The sequence below is a fragment of the Python bivittatus genome, unplaced genomic scaffold, assembly GCF_059951505.1.
Source record: "Python bivittatus isolate LINGU-HERP-01145 unplaced genomic scaffold, Pbiv_v1 ctg000310_np1212, whole genome shotgun sequence".
Classification (NCBI taxonomy): domain Eukaryota; kingdom Metazoa; phylum Chordata; class Lepidosauria; order Squamata; family Pythonidae; genus Python; species Python bivittatus.
The window spans coordinates 1,114,781-1,133,877 of NW_028277054.1; the positions used below are offsets into that span (position 1 = coordinate 1,114,781).

General features: G+C 51.7%; 1 protein-coding gene across 3 annotated transcripts; it reads left to right on the forward strand.

The window, feature by feature from the left end:
- The first annotated feature begins 695 nt into the window (after positions 1–695).
- Positions 696–18,897, forward strand: LOC103049491 (uncharacterized). 3 transcript variants are annotated; one of them, XM_088139721.1, is made up of 6 exons: positions 696–2,265; positions 5,043–5,312; positions 12,034–12,141; positions 14,452–14,572; positions 15,229–15,309; positions 16,090–18,897. In XM_088139721.1, exons 2-6 carry the CDS (start codon positions 5,092–5,094, stop codon positions 16,213–16,215), a joined length of 657 nt encoding a protein of 218 aa, XP_087995847.1. In that variant the 5' UTR covers positions 696–2,265; positions 5,043–5,091; the 3' UTR covers positions 16,216–18,897. The 3 variants fall into 3 exon arrangements, with proteins under 3 accessions (XP_087995847.1, XP_087995846.1, XP_007431038.2); XM_088139720.1 differs by lacking the exon at positions 696–2,265 and adding an exon at positions 2,504–3,269; XM_007430976.3 differs by lacking the exon at positions 696–2,265 and having other exon boundaries at positions 2,504–5,312.
- Positions 18,898–19,097: the final 200 nt, after the last annotated feature.

The window sequence follows — 19,097 nt, forward strand, 5'->3', positions numbered from 1 at the left end:
ATCTGTCATTGCTACGAATACCTCTGGAAAATTTGGGAGTTGGGATGAAACTGACCAGTTATACCAATGTCCCCCTTGTAGACCTGAGTCCTAAAATAGCCAGGCCAACAGGTAGATGGGACAGATGGGATGAAGGGACAATGCAAACTGCCTGGCTCACCTTGAACCCTCCTCCACCCCAGCAACCTATCAGCTGGGCCCTTTTGTGATATGGTCTACCGATCTTCCAGAAGCCTGGTAGATCTGTCTTCAGAAATAGGCTCTTGCGCCTGCCACGCCATGCCTTAAAGAGAAGTGATTTTTCCCATTGGCTCCTGAAAGGAAGCAAGGATGATGCCCCACCAATTCCTGCCCTTAAGCACCACTTGTCAACCCTGAGGACAATTAAAGCTCAGCTGTTGTAGCAGCGCAAATTAGGCCCGCAGGCTTTTCTGATGACTTGAGGCACATGGGGAAGTGCACATTAATACAGCCGGAAGGAAGAACCAAAAGGCACATTAGAGGCCATTATATGGGGCTGCTCAGAAACTCAGCAAGGGATGGCTCAGAACAGTTATTGGTTTAGTTCAGTATTTCTCAACCTTGGCAACTTTAAGCTGTGTGGACTTAAAGAGTTGAAGTCCACACAGCTGGGAGTTGAAGTCCACACAGCTTAAAGTTGCCAAGGTTGAGAAATACTGATTTACTTGGTTTGTTTCAGCATCACCCTTGGCCTTGGAACTACACTGAGACAACATTTGCCTTCTCCTTTATAGCGAGGAATTTCTTCACAGTAGCTTCTCCTGTCGGATCAAGGGTGCTGCAGATGAGGTCGAAAAAATCAAAATGGCAGCTGTCACCACGCAATTGAAACCCTACCCCCTTTTTATATGTAGGTAGCATGTGCGACATGTGAAAACAGGGCAGGGCTTCTTCAGTGGCACAGTGGGGTCCACCAACTTGACCTGTTGGATTCCCCGCTGCGGACGCCCCTGGAGGAGGGTCTGATCAGTTGCCACATTTGGGGGGTCCAGAAGGGAATTCATTTCCACGGGGGGGGCTTAAAGCCAGGGGGATGTGTTCTTCCATTTTTGGGGGCTCAAGGCAACGCAGAGACCACCTTTCCAGTGAGCTCTTCTCGTGGGTTGTAGGCCAACCTAGGGAAAGCTGGGGGATGGGAGTTGTAGTCCAACCCATGTGAAAGTCATCAGGTTGGGCATGGCTGCCCCAGGTGCCGCATTCAGAGCCGAGGAAATGATTCGGCCTTTTCTGCTGCATCCTTTTCCATGGGACAATGGGTCACGGATAATGAACAATGTGTCGTAGCTTTCTGTCGCTCCACATAGAGATATTTTTACTGAGAATCACTTGTCCTTCATAAAAATCCTTATCTCTGCTTTTGGGGGGGGGCGTGGCTCTTGAATGATCGTTTGGGCCAGCAGGTGGGCTCTCTGCCCTTGGCCTCGGCTCCCTCCCAAGGATGTGCGGAGCTGGAATTTCAAGGGTGGGGAAGAGATGTGCCCATCCCTCTGCCAATTCGCATCTGCTGGAGCTGCTATAGTCTATTCTGAGCATTTCCCTGGATATTTATGTTTTTCGGGAAAACCCATGGCTCAATTTACACAATTTTGTTTGGAGTTTTCCTTAGCAGCTAATGCAGAGGAAATGGATTCGGGCTGAAGAGGGAGAGGGCATGGGCAATGCCTAATGCATCGTACGTTGGAGTATGGGCCTGGGGTACGTTACTCTCCAGCCGCCTCGGTCTCCATCCACCCACGCCATCCTCCCCACTCCACCTCGCTGCATCTCCCTCCTGAAACGGCCTGCAAAGGGCTTGTGCTAAGTTGCACGTCCAGAACCGCAGGCCTGCTGCTTGGTTTCCGTGAGAGCTTGCCTGGCAGCCCTCCTCCGACTGCACGTAGCAGGAAAACACAGCTACGGGACTGTGAGCCGTGTCCGCGGAGCACCCGAGGTGCCCTCGCGTGCATTTCTGTGCACTCCGGCGGGCCTGCATTGGTCCATCTGGTCTGAGGGTCAGAGGCTTCCCTGGCAGAGCAACCCTTCCGCCCGTTGAGTGCCACAGATGGGTGGAAAACTGCACGAGCAGCACCAGGCGCTCTTCCCCATCCAGGCTGAAGGACTTCCTGTTTGCTCGTTCCCCAAAGAGCAGGAGCTGCAAGGGGTCAGGAGCAGCCAACAAAGCTGTGTGTGGCGTGCTGGGCTTCAGGGCATCTGCACACGCAAAGCAGGAGCACAGGCGGTGCCTGCTTTACAGCATTAGACAAGGTGAGGATGGCACGTGGCTTTTAAAAGTCACTTTGCTGCATTAAAGTGATTAAAGCCACAAGACAAAAGTAAGTCTGTCTGTCTGTCTGTCTGTCTGTCTGTCTTTCTTTCTTTCTTTCTTTCTTTCTTTCTTTCTTTCTTTCTTTCTTTCTTTCTTTCTTTCTTTCTTTCTTTCTTTCTTTCTTCCCCCCCTCCCTCCCTCCCTCCCTTCCTTCCTTCCTTCACAATTATATATAATTTGGCTAAGGCACTTTTGAAGATCCCTGCAATTTTAGAGGTGCTGGGGCTGGCCAACTATGCCCAACCCCACCCCTCCCCCAGGTAGCTGGCCTACCTCCCCCAGCTGTCGTAATACTGTGAACTTTTGTTGATTTCTGCATTTTCAACTAAGTCTTCAGCAACCTCTTTCCTCGATGGTTCGCCTTCTAGTGAGGGCTGAGGGGGGGAGAGTCCAAAGTCATGCAGGACCTCAGTGCCTCCCTCCCAGCTTCCAGTCCAGCGCCTTTAACCACCGGACCCAACCGGCATGCCAATTTTTCCAGGCAGCTGGAAAAATGACGATTCCACTCGTGCAGCATCGGTCAGATTCTGCAGCAGCTTCCTTTCACGTTTTGCCTTTACCCACCAGCGCTTTTGGGCGAGTAGACTTTGACCGCCCAGGAAGCTCGAAAACCAGCAGCGGGAGCAGCTCCATCGCCCATTCACCCTTCTTAGCCTTGGTGGCTCCAGTGATGCCCGAGATGTTATGCACAGGAGGTGTGTTCGTGGTGGTGGTGGGGCACCTAAACTAGGCAGACTTTAGGATCCTGAGGATGCCCGCCTGTCCTCCCAGCCCTGCCTGTGGTGCACCTGGCCGAGGCCAGCAAAAGAGCCAGAGGGCGAGCGGGAGGCCACCGCACCGCAGAGGGGAGCCCCGGCTTTTCCCCTCGCAACAAGGCATCTTCCCCCCTGCCCTCTCCACCTGCGGCATCCGATTAACGCCTCGCGGGCGAAACCTGGCCCTGGTGAGTAGGCGCGTACGGAATGCTCGTCTCCTCCGCAGACCTGGGCCGGGGCTCCAAAACTCTTTCGGAGCCTCCTCCGAATCGTCCAGGGGGCAGCGGGAGGCAGGCGGGAGGGAGGGGCCGAGAGCCTGGCAAGTCGAGCCTGGATTGACCGCTGGGGAGAAGCAAAGCGGCCCCTGCCCGGAGGCGTCCCGGCCAAGGAAGTTAAGGCTGCCGCGCGGCGGGCGCGAGGCTGCCCCGCTCGCCCCCTCGGGCCGCGGTTCCACTGTTGGACACCGAATGTGGCTATTTGTGCATTCCCTCGTGCGCGCTGCTAGGAAACAGACTGTTGACCCCCTTGAACGTTGCCCTGCTAAGTCCCCACAGGTCCACAGGTCCCCTGGCCCACTCGAGCCACGCGCTGCTCTCCTGAGCCAGCCACTTTTGAATTGCACTACCTCCATCTCAACCTACCTCTTCTGGGTAGTCTGCCTATCGCATCCTCTTTAGTACCCGCGCCTCCTGGGGGGCCGTTCCTTACGGAAATGCACCAGGAACTAAGCACCGGAGCTTCTTTTAAAGAAGGTGATGTGCCCAAGTATCCACCTTGCTAACGGGGAGTCAGCTAAAAGCTTCCTTGATCTGTCCACAAAGGAGGGTGAAGGCTCTAGTTGTACGCGTTATTCAAGGTTCCTGACGAGACTGGGTTTGCCTCGGAGCCCCTGTAGCACCTCTTCACATGGCTGATGTGCACAAACTAAGGCTGGGGTGGGAAGAGGACAGCTACTGGGGTGGGAGATAGGGAGGGACGCCCCGCGGCGGCTTCCAAATGTAGTGGAAGTGAACGGAGAGCAAATCCAGATGGAGAGCAAATCCAGCCCTCGGACCTCGGTTAGAGGACGCTGGAATCGTTCCTCTGTTTTCCTGATGGTTCGCACTCGGCAGCTAAAGCAGCTTTGTTGCTGGTTGATGGAACGCCTGGCGTCTGTCCTCACTCTCTCGCTCAAAAACATCAGGAGCTGCTCTTCCCTCTTCCCTCTTCCCCACCCCAAGCCGAGGAATTCTCTGCTTTCTCCCATCCACCTTTGCCTTTTCTACCACAGGCCATTTCCGTTGGAAGCCCTTCGGACTAGAAACCGGCCCAGCTCTGACCAAATCCATGGCTGGCACGAGCCAGATCTCCCTCCACTTCCACAGTACCAAGGGGTCTGTTCCCAGCCGAGCAGCACCTCTCAAGTGGCCAGGCGTGCCGGTAGAGGTGTGGGGGGGGGGGGGCAAGCGGAGAAATGGCTCCTTCTTGCTGGGTCCAGCAGTTCCCCTTCCACCTATGGTGTGGTCTCCAAGATCCTTTCCCTTTCCACAAGATCTAGCGGCTGGTCTGCTTGTTTCAGGCTGCCCGCAGCTGGATTCTCCAGCAGGGTGGCACTCCGCTTACTTGAAATGGGACAGGCAGGCCACAAATAAGTATGGCAACGTGAACCAGATGCAACTGAGGTTAAGCAACTGGGGGAAACAAGAAGGTTCTCCTTCAGGGTGGGATGAAGGCGAGCTCACCTCGGACAGCTTGCACCCCCAGCTGTCTCAGGAAAAAGCCGGCTGGGGTTAATTGGGTGAAGCGTGGCCCGCTCTGGATCCTGTCGAATTTGCATTTTGAAGTGGGTCACTCTGCACAGTCAAACAATAGCTGCCGCTGTGTGTCTCTCTCCAACCCCCTCCCCCCCTCCCCGAGATGTGAAGAGCTACTTGGCTGATGCTGGTTTATTCCACCTCTGGATTGCCACACATCTGCTTTAGCAAGCACTGGAAAGCGTGTGCGGCTGCAGGGCCCGACCTTTGGAGGCAGATGGGATGCGCCTTGTCCAGCTCGGGGGACGCAGGGGATCCAACCGCCTCCGAAGAAAGGAGGTGCTCAGCGCCGGGCCTGGCTGAGGACGGGAAGGATGCAAACAGCGGGGAGGTGGCCGGAGCGTTCCCGCTCTCTGAAGCCCAGAAGGTGCTGATTCGGGAGTCCTGGAAAATTCTGCATAAGAACATTACCAGAGTTGGAATCATTGTCTTCATTCGGTAAGGCAAATTTTCTGTCTTTGCAAGGGAACACCCAAGCCCATGCAACACGTACCCCAAAATTCCACCAGTGCAAGCGGGGACCCTGGTTGGGGAAGGCTGCTCGACTCTTGAAATGGAAAGAGGAGCTTTGGGGCCCTTCCGCCCAAAGGAGAGAGATACCAAGGCTTTCTGCCCTTCGTTTGCTCTGAGTTGTTATTAAAAGGCAGAAGCAGCTGCCTATGAATAAAATGTGTTTGCTGGAAAAGGTGCTCTTGGACCCCTTCTGGGGTGGTGGGTTTCTGTTTCGTTCTGTTTTTGCTGACATGGATGATCATGGCTCTCCTCTACGAGGTCTTCCAAATGCGCTGGCTTTTGTGTGCATGCAGGTGCATATGTGCGTGCGTGCACACATAACATGCGTGCATGTCCATGGCACTTAAGCGGTGGCTCTGAGTTTGTCAAATCAGTCCAGAGAGATTCTTGCTCCAGACCCAGGGAAGCTCCCTGAGAGAGTCTGTGGGAGCGCCTGAGGGGCACAGGAAAAGAGCCATAAAGCTGGACCCTCCCTCTGTGCGGGGTTGCGTCTTCGCCCTTCCCATGCCTGTCTCCGTGCCTGCCGAGAAGAAGTGAGTGGGCGAGCCTCTCTTCTAAGCAGCCCCTGGCTGACATCCCCTCTTCAGGCTAAGAGGACCCTTGCCTGGAGGTGCTGGAGAGCAGCCGGCGGGGGGGGGGGGGCTTTCTGTGGCGAGGCAGGGGAAGCAAGGGGCAGCAGCACAGAGCCATCCCACCCCTCTCTTTCTAATTCAGCGCGTGTGCACACCCCCCAGGCCTCTGCAGAAATTAAGCTTTGCTCTACTGAATATCCCCACTTGAAGAGGAAGAGAGAGGATAGTTGCTTGAGGGTGAAGGAAAGCCGGGGAGGGGTGAACCTGCAAACCTAGATGGGGAAACTGAGGCACAGATTGCCCAGGAGAAGGGAGGCGCATTTGGCTCAGGAGCTCCTCCACAAGGTCTGCGCCCCTCCGATGTGGCTGGAAAGGGAGCGCCATTTGGAAGCGTGCTGGGTTCGTGATGGCTCAGAAGAAGCTTTTGCTCGCACTGCGTTCCTGTTCCCCGGGGCTCCTCCTTGCCATGACCTGGGAGAGGGGCCGAGAGGGGTCCCCGCAAGCGACCGTTGCTGCTTCAGGTCGGCGGCTTTCTGCTTTTGAAGCCGGCCGTCTGCCTCCTGCTTTGGCAGCTGAGGATGACGGGAGCGGTGCGATCGGGCAGAGGGGGGTGCTCCAGTCCCTTCAGCTCATCAGGGTGACCTTGGGACCTAGGAAGCGCACCTCCTCTGCCGCTGCACCGGCCCTCTGGAGCAGCATCTCCCCCCGAGACCTGGAGGGCTGCCCCCCAGTGACCTCCTGAGAGAAGACCTGGTGGTTCTCCCAGGCCTCAGGCAGGCAGGTGGGTGCTGAGCTGAGTCGGTTGGGTTTTTTTCCCCCTGGACGTGGGTGGTTCTCTTTTCTCTGTTATATGGCATCTGTTCCTTTTTACATTGTAAGCCACCCAGAGCTGTCAGGAGTTGGGAGGGGGAACTTCTATATCTAATTTAGGGAAATAAAACAGTGTTTCCCCAGTGAGGAAGAAATGCACTTTGCAATATGAATAATTCCTTTATATCTCTTGGGATCTGCAGCCTCCCTCCTTGTCCCATGCTTCCCCTTTAAAAACTTGATTTAATTTCTCTGAAAATGTTGATGCTTAGCTTTCCAACAAACGGAAACGCGCCAGGGCGGAGTGAACTTCTGCCTCCGTCTTGGATAGCATGGAAACCCTCCAGCTCAACCACGATGTCTCGTTTTAAAACTCCCCTTTTATTCTGAGCCCTCCTTCCCTGTTCTCTCTCTAAAACAATTCTGCTTTATGATTCGACTAGTAGCGAGTCAGGAAAAGCATCCCATCACCAATGCCCAGGGCCAGCAAACAGCAGCCATTTAGCAGCAAGGGGATGTCCTCTGCTCATGTTTAGAGGTATTTTCACAGGGCAGCAGATTGGGAGGGGCCCAGCCTGCCTGGTGCCCAGACAGGAGCTGAGAGACTTGGAGCTGAGACACCTCCTCCCAGGCACACGCACACCCTTCTCTTTCTCTCCCCGCCCTGCCTCTCGTTTGGGGACCTCTTGGCAAATGCACAGCAGAGTCTGTTTTGTGTCCAGCAAACTCAAGGTGGCTTTGAGGAGGGAGGGAGAAAAGCAGAAGCAGATGCAGAAGCAGAAGTCAGGCAGGCGTAAAAGGGGCAGAAGGAAGTCGGCTGCAAGCAGAGAAGCTGGAGCAGCCCCGTCTTTGATTCGATGTTACCTTCCCCTTTGGGTTTGATTGCGCTGCAGGAAACTCCCACTGGCCAGATGCGTTTCTTTGCTCACCAAGGATCCGCTCAGGTCAGGGTCTCCAGCAAGCTGTGAAAAGGTCACTAGGAACAGGGCCGAGGTCTTGATGGAAATTGCGGGGCCGGCACAGGCGTTGGCAAACGGGAGACAGATTGCCAGGGCTTCTCTGCCAAATTCTGGGAATGGGGCAGGAAGGAGGCCGCTGGAGACCGCAGCCTGCCTGGAGCAGCTGTGGAATCAGGTGCCCGGTTCCAGCCTCGCATCTTTGGGATCTGCGGAAGAGGCGGCGAAAAGCGGGTGGGCCACGATTCGGGGTCAGGCTTTGGCACGTTCAAGTCCCACGGCTGGTTTTTTGAGCCTGGTCCTGGAAATGGATTAGATCATTCCTGTTTCCGAAGTTTTTATGGATGGCTTGGTTTCATTTAGCTGCGTGACAGGAGGGGCTGGGACAAAGGCTGCCTTTCATTGTGTTCACATTTGTTCACGTAGTTCACATGATTTGTCTCCGGTCCTGCCGTTAAGAATTTCCTCCTCCTGATCCATTAAAAATGACGATTTGTCTGCACCTTTGGGGCACGCGAGCAGACCCGGGCTCCGACCGCATCTTCTGGATGATGGAGAGAAGCAGAATAGAGCTGCTAGCGCTGCCTTTATTCCTGGTAGCTTCATGACACAGCCGTGCCGTTTTCTGGCCAACCGTACCGAAAGGGGCTGGTCATGCTTTTTCTGAGGACATGGTTCTCGTGCGGCCAGAGCGGCCTGGCCCTGACCATTCTTGGGGATCTGATCTTCCACCCCCGGACAGATCAGATCTGACCCTGCCAAGCTCTCAGGCCAAGCAGTCTCACTCACGCTCTGTCTGACTAGGGCCGCTGGGCATGAGATCGTACACCGGTGCGGAGTACAAACAGTTTTTACTTCCCTGAGATGCACGCAAGGGGTTCGGTGATGTACGTTATCCGACTGACACCAAATTGAAAAGCATTTTTTCCTCCCAAGGAAACCGAGAAATCAGTGTTCTCTCCGCCCTGGCTGGAATCACCAGGATCCTCTGCGAACTTCTTCGCAGGTCAGCCTGGGTAAACGCTGCCCTCTCTGTGGATGAGAACCTGCTCAGAGACTCTGCAGATGCCTGATGCCCAGATGTGAAAGGGCTCTGCAGTCTGCCGGGAGGAGCAGCCCTGATGGCCAGCGCAAAGGCTGGCACTGAAAGGGAGAGAGAGAATGGAGGCAAACATCTGAGGCTGCCCGCCTTGCTGGCTCTCTTGTGCCCGCTCGGAGGCTTCCCTCCATGTGTGCCCGGCTGGCTTCCTGTCAATTAACCTTCTCCCGCCTCCTGAAGATGCTCCTCTAATTAACAGATGGCAGCCGAGGATGAGGGCAGCCCCTCCCCACCGCCGATTTTCTCTTCTTGCAACAGCTGTTGTGAAATCTTCTTGCCTACTTCCCACCCCAGATGCTTTCCCTTGTTTTGCAGACTAAACAGCCTACCTGGTTTGTACAAAAGTGGAGGGATGTGACTTCAGCTTTTCACCCGGCTGAACCCTCCAAATGCTTCTTGCAGATTAAGACAAGAGCAAAATAGATGAAAAATGTATATTACAAGGTAGGAAACAGGTGCTTCTTTAACTGGGATCTTTCCCCCTGATTGTTCCAAAGCGGAATCGAATGAACCCAATTCTGCAAGTACTTTGGGCTTTTTTTCATTTTGCATCTGTGGGAATCCAGCTGGTTCACTTCAGCAGCAGAAAGAGGGATGTAGAAAAAGGTGCCCTGGTGGAGTCTTTCAGCCAGCCAGCAAGAGCCTTTTTTTTATTAAGTTGGTTGATAAGGCACAAGGGTTTTTCAAAGGAATGCTACAGATTTGTGGCCAAAAATCTTCACCTTCTTCACAGCCAGAGTCCTGCAAAGTATGAAGGTGCCCATAATTACAGGGGAGGCTATTTTAGAGTGACTCAGATGGAGTAAATGTTACGCAACCATTTGGATTCTGGATCCAGATACTGCTTCAGAACGGGCCTTGGACAGTTCCAAATGCCACCCGTGGATTCTTAATTTAGTCCCACCAAGACAGAGGGGAGAATGTTATAAAAATCTCAGAACTCTAGAATTAATCCAGCTGTCCAGTTCTCAAATTAAGAGCCTCAAAGCATATTGTATTTATTTTTATTCTGAAATGTTCATACTGCCAGTCCCCTTTTGTGACTCTCAGCAGTTTACAAATCCATACACACACACACACACAAACGCACAAAATCCAAACCAACCAAGCAACCATTAAACCCCAACAAAAGAAAACTTTAAACATCTCTATAATGCTTATGCAATGACTCACGCGTCCCTCTTGAAGCAATGGATTAGAAGACAGAAAACACCAATTTGTTCTGAGCTAGCATCAATCTGGAATAACGCTTCTTAGTTTTGCTTGTCGTTTATTTATTCGTCACTTAGATTTATGCCCCACTTTTTTGTTCAGGAGCTCATGGGGCTCCTCCCATTTTCCCTCATTACAACGACCCTGTGAGGGAGGCTGGGCGGATAGAGAAGGACTGGCCCACAGTCACTGGGAGCCCCTATGGCTGCGGGGAGGACCAGAACCTGCATCCCGTTGGTGCCCCTCCGACTCCTCGGCCATTACACCCCACTGGCTCTCGTTACGGAGACGTTCCTCGTCAGAAACAGTAGAATATTCAATCCTCCATTTTCAACTCTGACTTCATAACATGCTCTTCCAACTGCAGCCCCTTCAGAATCTGACATGCATGTCAATACTAATAATTTATTAAACTTATATGCTCCCAGCAACTTTGCATATTTCCCAGCAATGGTGGATCAACCCATTTTCAGTGCCTCTCTCTCATGAATCCATCTTTAGTGCAATTTCATCCCACGAGGAGAGCCACAAGTCCCTTGTACAATGGTCCTCAAAGCGGTGTAATTGTTTATGTATTTTTAAGTGGCTGCGGCCAACTTCCCAAGGCCCATCACGCCCCCCATCCTGGTGCTGAGACTTTAGCAGACCTGACTGGATTCATCTTGAGTCTCATTTAATGAAACCACAACCTTCTGAAGAATATGATAGCAATGGGTGATCTCTTTGTTATTTAGTAAAGGCCAAGTGTGTGTGTGTGTGGGTCTGTACACACACACACACACCCCTTATATGTAAATTACTTCCTTACCGGGTGGAGAACTTCAACACATGTCCTTTCAGGCTTTTGAAGAACGGGTCACAAAGACGCCGCGTTGCCTCGGTGTGATTTCGGTTGGGTAAGAGCCACTGGGACAGCTGCCCTTTGTCTCGAGCCCAGCCACACTCACTTTCTGCAGAAAAGCTCCTAATCTAGCCCTTTCCAGATGAGTTGCATTGAAACTCCCATCTGTCCTTGCTTAGCCCTTGCCGGAGGGTGGGGGGAGAGAGGGATGGTGGGAACTGAGATTCGAAACATCTGGAGTGCAACCTACTGCAGAGGCACGCCTGGCATAAAAAGAAGAATGATGGTTTAGGGCAAAGTGGTCTTGCTTTTCTCGGATATCCGAATGGTGTTTCAGATAACGGGGAGATGTTTCCTTTTTGTTATTTGCTGTTTCCTCTGCTGTTTTAACAACTGCTTTTAAGACAGTTTTTACAGACTGCATTCGCACGGCCTTTGTCTGAGTTTTAAACATCCTGGGATCACTATTACAAAGGCCAGTATAAACATTCCTTAAACAATTCTTATGTTTATCCCCCTTTTCAGCCAAAGCAGTGGGGGGTGGAGACACTGAATGGTAGGTGCACAGTCTGAAAGAGAGGATGGAAAAGGAAAAGGGGACAGATGCTTCTCTGAACGGGGTGGTGGGTTGTGTAATGGTCTGGGGGAATGTCCTTGAGAGACAGCAGGAGGAGCAGGTGGAGGAGGAAGAGCCACAGCCTAGGCCACGGTCAGATAAGAGGCAGCTGAGCCCGCAGCAGGAATGGGGCCCTTCCAACGTCTCAGAAGGACCCTCCCTAGTTCCTTGGGCTGTAAAGGGGACGGGGGAGAGATGTTCTTTCAGACTTGCAAGAGTCTGTTGGTGTAACCTTATGATAAAGGTAGTTTATTTATACATGGTTGGTGCTTCTTGTCTGGACTACCTCCAAGGGCTGACATCAATCTTGCAAGTCTGAAAGCACTTCTCTCCCTGGCTTCTGAGACATTTGCCAGGCCCCCATTCCTTCTGCGGGCTAAGATGTCTTTTATCTGACCGTGGCCTAGTCCGCGGCTCTTCCTCCTCCTGTCTCTCCAGGACCTTCTCACAGACCATTACAGGTTGGAGGAAGAAGACCCCATTTTTCCAAAGACTTCCCAAGGAGCTTGCTATCTAGACTGTCTCCTGCTTCTTCTCCAGACTCTTTGAGACCCACCCTGAGTGTAAAGACGTCTTTTTCCTGTTCCGTGACATAGATGACCTGCAACAGCTGAAGATGAATAAGGAGCTGCAGGCCCATGGCCTCAGGTGGGTCTGAGGGTCCTGTTTGGGGCCAGGCTTCTGCCACGCCTCTGCCCAAACCACAGGGCCCCCTGGACTGAGGCTCCAGTATCCCCTTTATTTTATTTATTTATTTACTTATTTATATTTCAAATTTGCCACTGCCCATCTTACTACAGAGTGACTCTGGGCGATTTAGCGATGGTTGCCAGGCAGTGCTTGAATCCTTCACCATGTCTCTGCCTGGAGGAGCAACACAAGGGGTTCCCCACCCTTCCCTTCCTCCTACAACTTACGGACTTGGCCCAACATGAAGCTCGGCCCTTTTGCCCGGCTCATAATCCCACCTGTGATAGACCTAAATGTCTTATCCCTTTCGGCCACTAATTAACCTTCCTGGGTGAGACACAAGCAGGCACATTCATTTCCTAACCTGAGGCACAACAGGGAAATTTGAGCTTTGAAAAAGAAACAGGACAAAGACAATGATAAGGGTGGGGAGGACGCAGGTGGGGAACAGTCTTCTTCCTCTCTCGTACAGGGGACCCCCAATGAAGTGGAATTGGGAGGGATCCCAGAAAGACAGAAAAAGGACGTCTCTACCCCTCACATTGTTCAACTGTGTGTCTGCACAAGCAAGATGTGATGGTCCCTGCTTGGAGACCTTTATCAATGCATTTGTGAAGCCTGAAGCTAGTAATGCTGTTTCTCAACCTTGGCCACTTTAAGATGTGTGGACTTCAACTCCCAGAATTCCCCAGCCAGCATGCAGCTGGGCTGTTTTGGGTCTCCTTGGGAGAGGGTTGGGGGCAGCCTCTTCCTTCCTTTTCTTGGGGTTTGTCTTCCCTATGGGGTTGTCATTGGCTGGCGTAGCCAGACCTAGAAGAGAGGCAGGAGAAGGAACATCTGGGTTTCTGTAATCAGCAGGAGAGACACTGAACCCTTTCAACCAAAGATGCTACTGGATCTCCATTTTACTCCATTTTCTGCAGCTCTGAATCTAAGTTTCAGTTAAATTCATTAACTGAATTTAGTTAATGCCAGCAGCAGCTAATGGCCCTTAAACAAATTAACACAGAGCTTAATCTGATTTGCCCATGGCAACCAGCAGAAGATTGCTAGATCAAATGTCTTCTCTGTTCAAGTCAAAGTCAACAACCTCATTCAAATGATATTGATAGACAGACAAGATGGATTTGTTTCAATACATCTGTTTATAATCTGCAACGTTCATGCCAAGCTCCTTTGGTGTCACTTGCTACATTACCTGTTTGCAGTTTCCTACACTTACTTCTTTGAGAAGAAAACCAATTTTTTTGCAGAAGTATAATCAATGATGGACTTGTCATAAGCAATAGCTTAATAGCAGAGTGTCTGCTTGGCCCAGAGAAGATCCCTTTCCAGCTTTAGAAAAACTAGTGGTTGGATTTGGCCAAAGGAAACTTCCCACATTTCTCTTCATATCTAGACTTCCTGTAGATAAATCAAGTCTCCTTCACTGGAGCCTTTTAACTGAACTCAAAACATGCCTCTGTACACTATGGAGGAAGCCCTTCGCAAATGCTTTGATGGGTATATTGACATGGGAGAAAAATTACCACTGTCCTGGTTGGATCAAGATGCTTTTGCTCACTCCTCCAGCATAGACAGAGGGGTGACTTCATCCTCCACAACTCCTAAGAAGACAGCGTATTGTCCGCACCCAGTTTAGGTCATTAGGTCCAAAGGGCAGTCCAAGGAAGGATGCCAGGAAAGATCACAGCGGGAGGTGCAGAGTTCCACCCACTTAGTCTGCTTACCCACCCAAAATCCACCACTAGGGATACTTGGGATGGGTAGGAGTCCTCCCCATTTTGGAGAGGAAGCGTACTTATGATCTTCATTATCCTCTTGGATTTATCCCTTGATATTTATGGGAAGCTCTCTCTCACATCCAGTTCTGGAGGATATTAAAATAGTGCCTGAAAGCCAACTAGGAAACTAGAGTGTCTGGACCCTGAAATGATTATCTCAACTTTTGAGGTCTAAGTGCTGCCTCCTCCTCCCCCTCCTGCCCTTTCCGACCACTCTGCCCCCACCCCACAGAGTGTCCAGGGAGCTGTGGACAGGAAGAGGCAGTTGCTTTGCCCTTGACATTCCCTGCAATTTGGAGAGCTCCTCTCCTCTCCTCTCCTCTCCTCTCCCTTCCTACGCAAGGCTGCTACTGAACCTCTGCCCCGCCCAGAGCTTTTCTTTGGGTTGTCCTGACCCCTAGGTCTCCTAGAAAGGGGCCTTGAATCCCACTGAGGACGAACGTATCCAGAAAAGAGGCCTCCTCTGTTCTCTCGCCCTTGCCAGAGTGATGTCGTTCATTGAGAAGAGCGTGGCACGGCTGGACCAAGAAGGCAAACTGGAAGTTCTGGCCTTTGAGCTGGGCAGGAGTCACTTCCGGTACAAAGCTCCCCCTAACTACTATGAGGTGAGATGGAGGAGGAAGAGCAGAAATGGGGCTGCCAAGGCTGGGCTTAATCTAGAGGAGGAGGTGCCCCACAAGCCTTATTAAAGAAATAACGCACCTCGGTAGTTGAGTCGTCTAAGAAGGACATTCCAGATTGCCTTTGTACCCTCTCCCTTTTTAGAACAGAAGGGAGGGCGAGAATATTCCCCCGGGTCTTGCCGGTTGCCCTTCTAAGCGCCCGGGTGCGTTCCTGCCAATGTCGCCTCGTCCCATTCCTGCAGAGGCATTGCACCCGGGGTGTCTTCACCTGTCCTCCCTTAATGCAGGCAGGTGCTTTGCTTTTCTTTTTGCTGCTTTAGTCTTTTTTTAAAATTGGTTTTGGTAAGAAAGAAAGAAATTGCAGCATGAAAACCTGGGAAGAAGACAAAAATGACCATTGTAAAATTCATAGAGTGAGGCAAGGGAATCACGCAATAAAAGGTCATCCCTTTTTCTCAGATGTTAGGGTATAAGTGTTACTGAATCTCTCAGAGCCTCTCTGTGGCTCCTACGAAAGACCCTTTATAGCAATCTAATATGTACAAAAGCTACCAGCGATTCACAGCACGTAATCCACCGCTCTGTCTCTCTTTTCCAAAACTACCATTGTTTCCCTTTCTTTTTTTTTCTTTTTTCAGTACATTGGCATTCAGTTCATCCAGGCTGTTCAGCCAATTCTCAAAGAAGATTGGACTCTGGAAGTTGAGAAGGCCTGGAAGGTAAGGAGAATTTGGAAGGGAAGCAGGGATCAACACTAGGCAAACCATCAGGCAGAAAACAATACCCTAGTCAAGGAATCACCAAGGAGGAACACCCCCCCAACACTGGCAGGGCAAGCTATTGTATAGAAACAGGGAGCAAACCCCACCCTCACCAGCACTGATGAGGCGACCTAGCTGGGTCATGAAAGGTCTACAAGCAAACCACCAAGCTCAGAGAGCACCAAGGACTCCACCGTTCAACCCTGAGCTACAGAGATTCTCTTCTATTGGCAAGGAGAATTTTCAGCATAACATCCCATCAGCAAGGAAAAGAAAAACCCATTTCTGCAAATATTTTCATGCATCCAGGCCCCCAAATAATAAAAAAGAAAACCCGGGCCCTTTGGAAGGGCAGCATCCAGCCCTATGATTTCCTTCCCTTGCACTTCAGGGACATCTACTCCTGTCTTATGTAGCAAACTTCGACGAAATGCAAAATTGCAGCCGTGGGTGGAATCTTGCTTTGGGTTGCCATTGCGGTACCCGGGTTGCAAGGAAGGTAGGACATTCTGTATGGCTTTGCTTTCCTCTGGGTGGCCATCAGGATGCTTGAGCCCAGATGTGGCGGCTTTCTCCTTCCACATACGCCTTCCCATTGTGTTGGTGTGGATCTCTGCCTTAGGCTTCACGTGGCTTACGCTTTCTCTCTCGCCTCTCCTGGGACAGCAGGAGGACCCAAGTGCTATGCTTAGGGTTGTAAAAGTTTGCCTTCTCTTTTATCCCCTCCCTGTTCCCAAGAGCCTCTTCAAATACCTGGTCGCTGTGATGCGCAGGGGTTTCTATGATGAAGGACAGAGACTGGGGGCCAGCCCTTCTCTTCCCCCACAGACGGCAGTTGTCAAGTCCACTCCAGAGAAAGTCTGATGAAGGTGTCGTCCCTGGAAGTGGCTCGCTGGGGATCTTCTTGGGCTTCCTACTAGACACCCCTGCTGCTGGCTGCGGAAGGTCCTCTTGCGAAGAGTTTCCACCACTGTTTTGTGGTCCTTACAGAGCTACGCTTTACCTTTCCAATTGTTCAGCTAAAGCAATCGCTCGCCCCCCCACCCGAGCTTGTCCTCCAGCATAAGAAGGCGAAGCATGGCATTTTGTAGAACGTTGGAAAAGGCTTTGGGCAGAACCAGTCCTGCCCAAGAGCGTCACATCCAACATCTATCAGCACCTGTAGAATTTGCCTGGTGGTTGCCACTCCTTGCAACCTTGCAGAAATGCAACCTCAGAGTGCAGGACTTTGGAGACAGGTTGGGGAATCCCGAGAGAGGCCAGGATCTAGTGCGGTGAGCCATAGGGTTCAAGACTTGGGTCTCTCCTCAAGGCAACAGGGCCAGGTGCAACATGGGATGCTCTGCAGACCTCACCCAAGACATCGTGCTCCTGGGACAGGTCAGCCCCTGGCCTGCTTCTCCCTCTGCAAGCAGCATTGCTCCTGGACCCTGAGGGCCGTGTGGGCCCCCCAGGCCACCTCAGGGTGATTAGCAGACTGAGCGACTCCACGTGGCCGTTGGGCCCCGGACCGCAGCTGCCAAGCCCAAGAGGCTCATCAGGAACCAAGCCGGTCTGCCCCTGGGGTGAGCAGCAGGGGAGAAGGTTGTGGAAGGTGGTCCTTCTCCTTCGCCTCAGTAACAAATCTGCGCCTCCTGCCCCAGCAGGTTCCCGGCCCAGCAGTTCCAGTGCCAAGAGTCTCCGGCAAGCACCTGGGACGCCACACCCTGGGTGGGTCTTGCGCTTCTTCCCAGGAGCTGTCGCTCAATGCCAAAGTGCCTTTTTGCTTTTGAGCGCGTGAGGAAAGTCCCGTCCAGTGGGAAAGGGCCGGACAGCGTTTCCTTCCACCGTTGCGCCGTCCTCGCTTTCAACAAGTCGCCTCCGCCCCGCTCGGCGCTCGTGAGCTAACCCCCCTCTTTGATTCTGTTTTTTTCTTGGCGTCTTTCATTACCTGTGCAAAACACACTTGCGTTGTAACCCAATTAGCTTGTGAGGCAGATAATTAGGTTGCTTTTGAACGCACCCTCGTTTCCCTGGCGATGATTTGTTCCCAGAATATCCTCAGATCAGGGTTTCTTTCAGATGTCCCTCTTTCTCTTTCATGGCCTTTTACTGGGTCCGATTAATCCGTTGCCGTCCTTTGGATCCACTGAGATGTCCCCTGTCTTCCAAGAGACTTTCCCTCCAAAGTTGGAGAGGTGGTGGGGACCCTCTTCTTCTTCTGCCTCTTATTACAACAACCCAATTATACATTGTTTGGGAAAAAGACACGCTTTTTATTTGCCTGTGGTGTTCTCCTATGCCATGGTCCTGAGGAAAAAAATCTATCTAGGGGGTCGCTAGGAGTCGACACCGATGCGATGCACATAGTCAGCACCATGCCATGCTGAGTATCTCTCCTATGCAGGTGTAAATGGGGTTAAGACTAAAAACTGATATAAGAACAACCAACTTAGTGGCAGGTGACTAAGTGTATACGAAGAATAACAGAACTAGTTAGGGGTAAATTCAGTGGCAACCTATGAGTGGGGAGCTAAATTTAAAATACAGCATATGGTACACTTGACCCCATAACTGCCGAGCCCCAAATCTTGCTCCTACCCCACATTCTGAAATTTGAGGATGAAAACCCTGGTGAATGGAAGATCCCCAGTCTTTGCCCCTCACTGCGTTTGGGGTAGTAACAAGCACAGATTCCATTCTATGCCGTCTAACACGCCTACGCCCGTCTTGGACGACCACAAGGAGACAACCTGGGCTGTCTTTGGTCTCCCCGGAGCATCCTTCCAACAGGACGTCTCCTTGTGCATAGAGTTTTCCTTGACCCATCTGGTCTGTGAATGTATCTTTTGGCTCTGATTCTTTCCTTGCTTGGAGCTGGTTCCATTCCATGAAACTCCTAACCGACGCCTAAACGGTAACAGATCCTCATTGCAACACCCGGCTTTGTTTTTCTCTTGCTTTATAATTTTATCTTTGCCGAGAGGGGAGAAAGTATGCAGGCAGACGTGGGAAGTAAGGTGGAGAAGGAGAAGCAGAAGATTAAAATAAACAGTTGCTGACCAGTTCTGGGTCAGTATTAGCCCACCGGGGCTGGGAGAAGACTGCGTTCCATATCTGGGGCTGATTATCAACTTGGGTGACCCTTTCTTCCGAAGAAATCAACCAGACAGCCAGGCTCGCTTATTCATGCACATCCAGGGCTTCTGGATACTCCTAACATGCCGTAGGAGGTCTCTTGGATGTAGCTGTAATCTTGGTGAAGCACCCGACCCAAACCCCACATGTATGAATGGTGTCCAGTTTGCTTACACAACACCCTGTGCGAGCTTAGCCACTGTGGTTTACTGAATAAGCCGAGGAGAAATCAGATGCCAACCAGGCCACTATGAGCTCGAAAGGCCACTTTGGTCTCCCTTCGCTGTCAAACCCACTTTCCGTCTGGTATATGGATTGAACAGACGTGAACATATTTACTTCCTCGACGGCTTTGTATTAATTCATACAAGTAAGATGGCTAAATCTCTGTCTCTAAACCACCCAATAATTGGCAACCCCTGCATGTGGGGTGGGGGTGGGGGAACAGAAAGTACAACCCAAGTTCAGGCAGCCCTATCTGAAGCTGACAACCGGGCTGGTTTGCACTGCCATGTGGAAGGGCACAACTGGGCAGCCTCTTGTGAGAACTTTGTACCTTCTTGGAGAGAAGAAAGAGAGCGCCCCTTTCCAGTTTTGGCAAGACGGCCCCTGTGCCAGCATTAGGGATC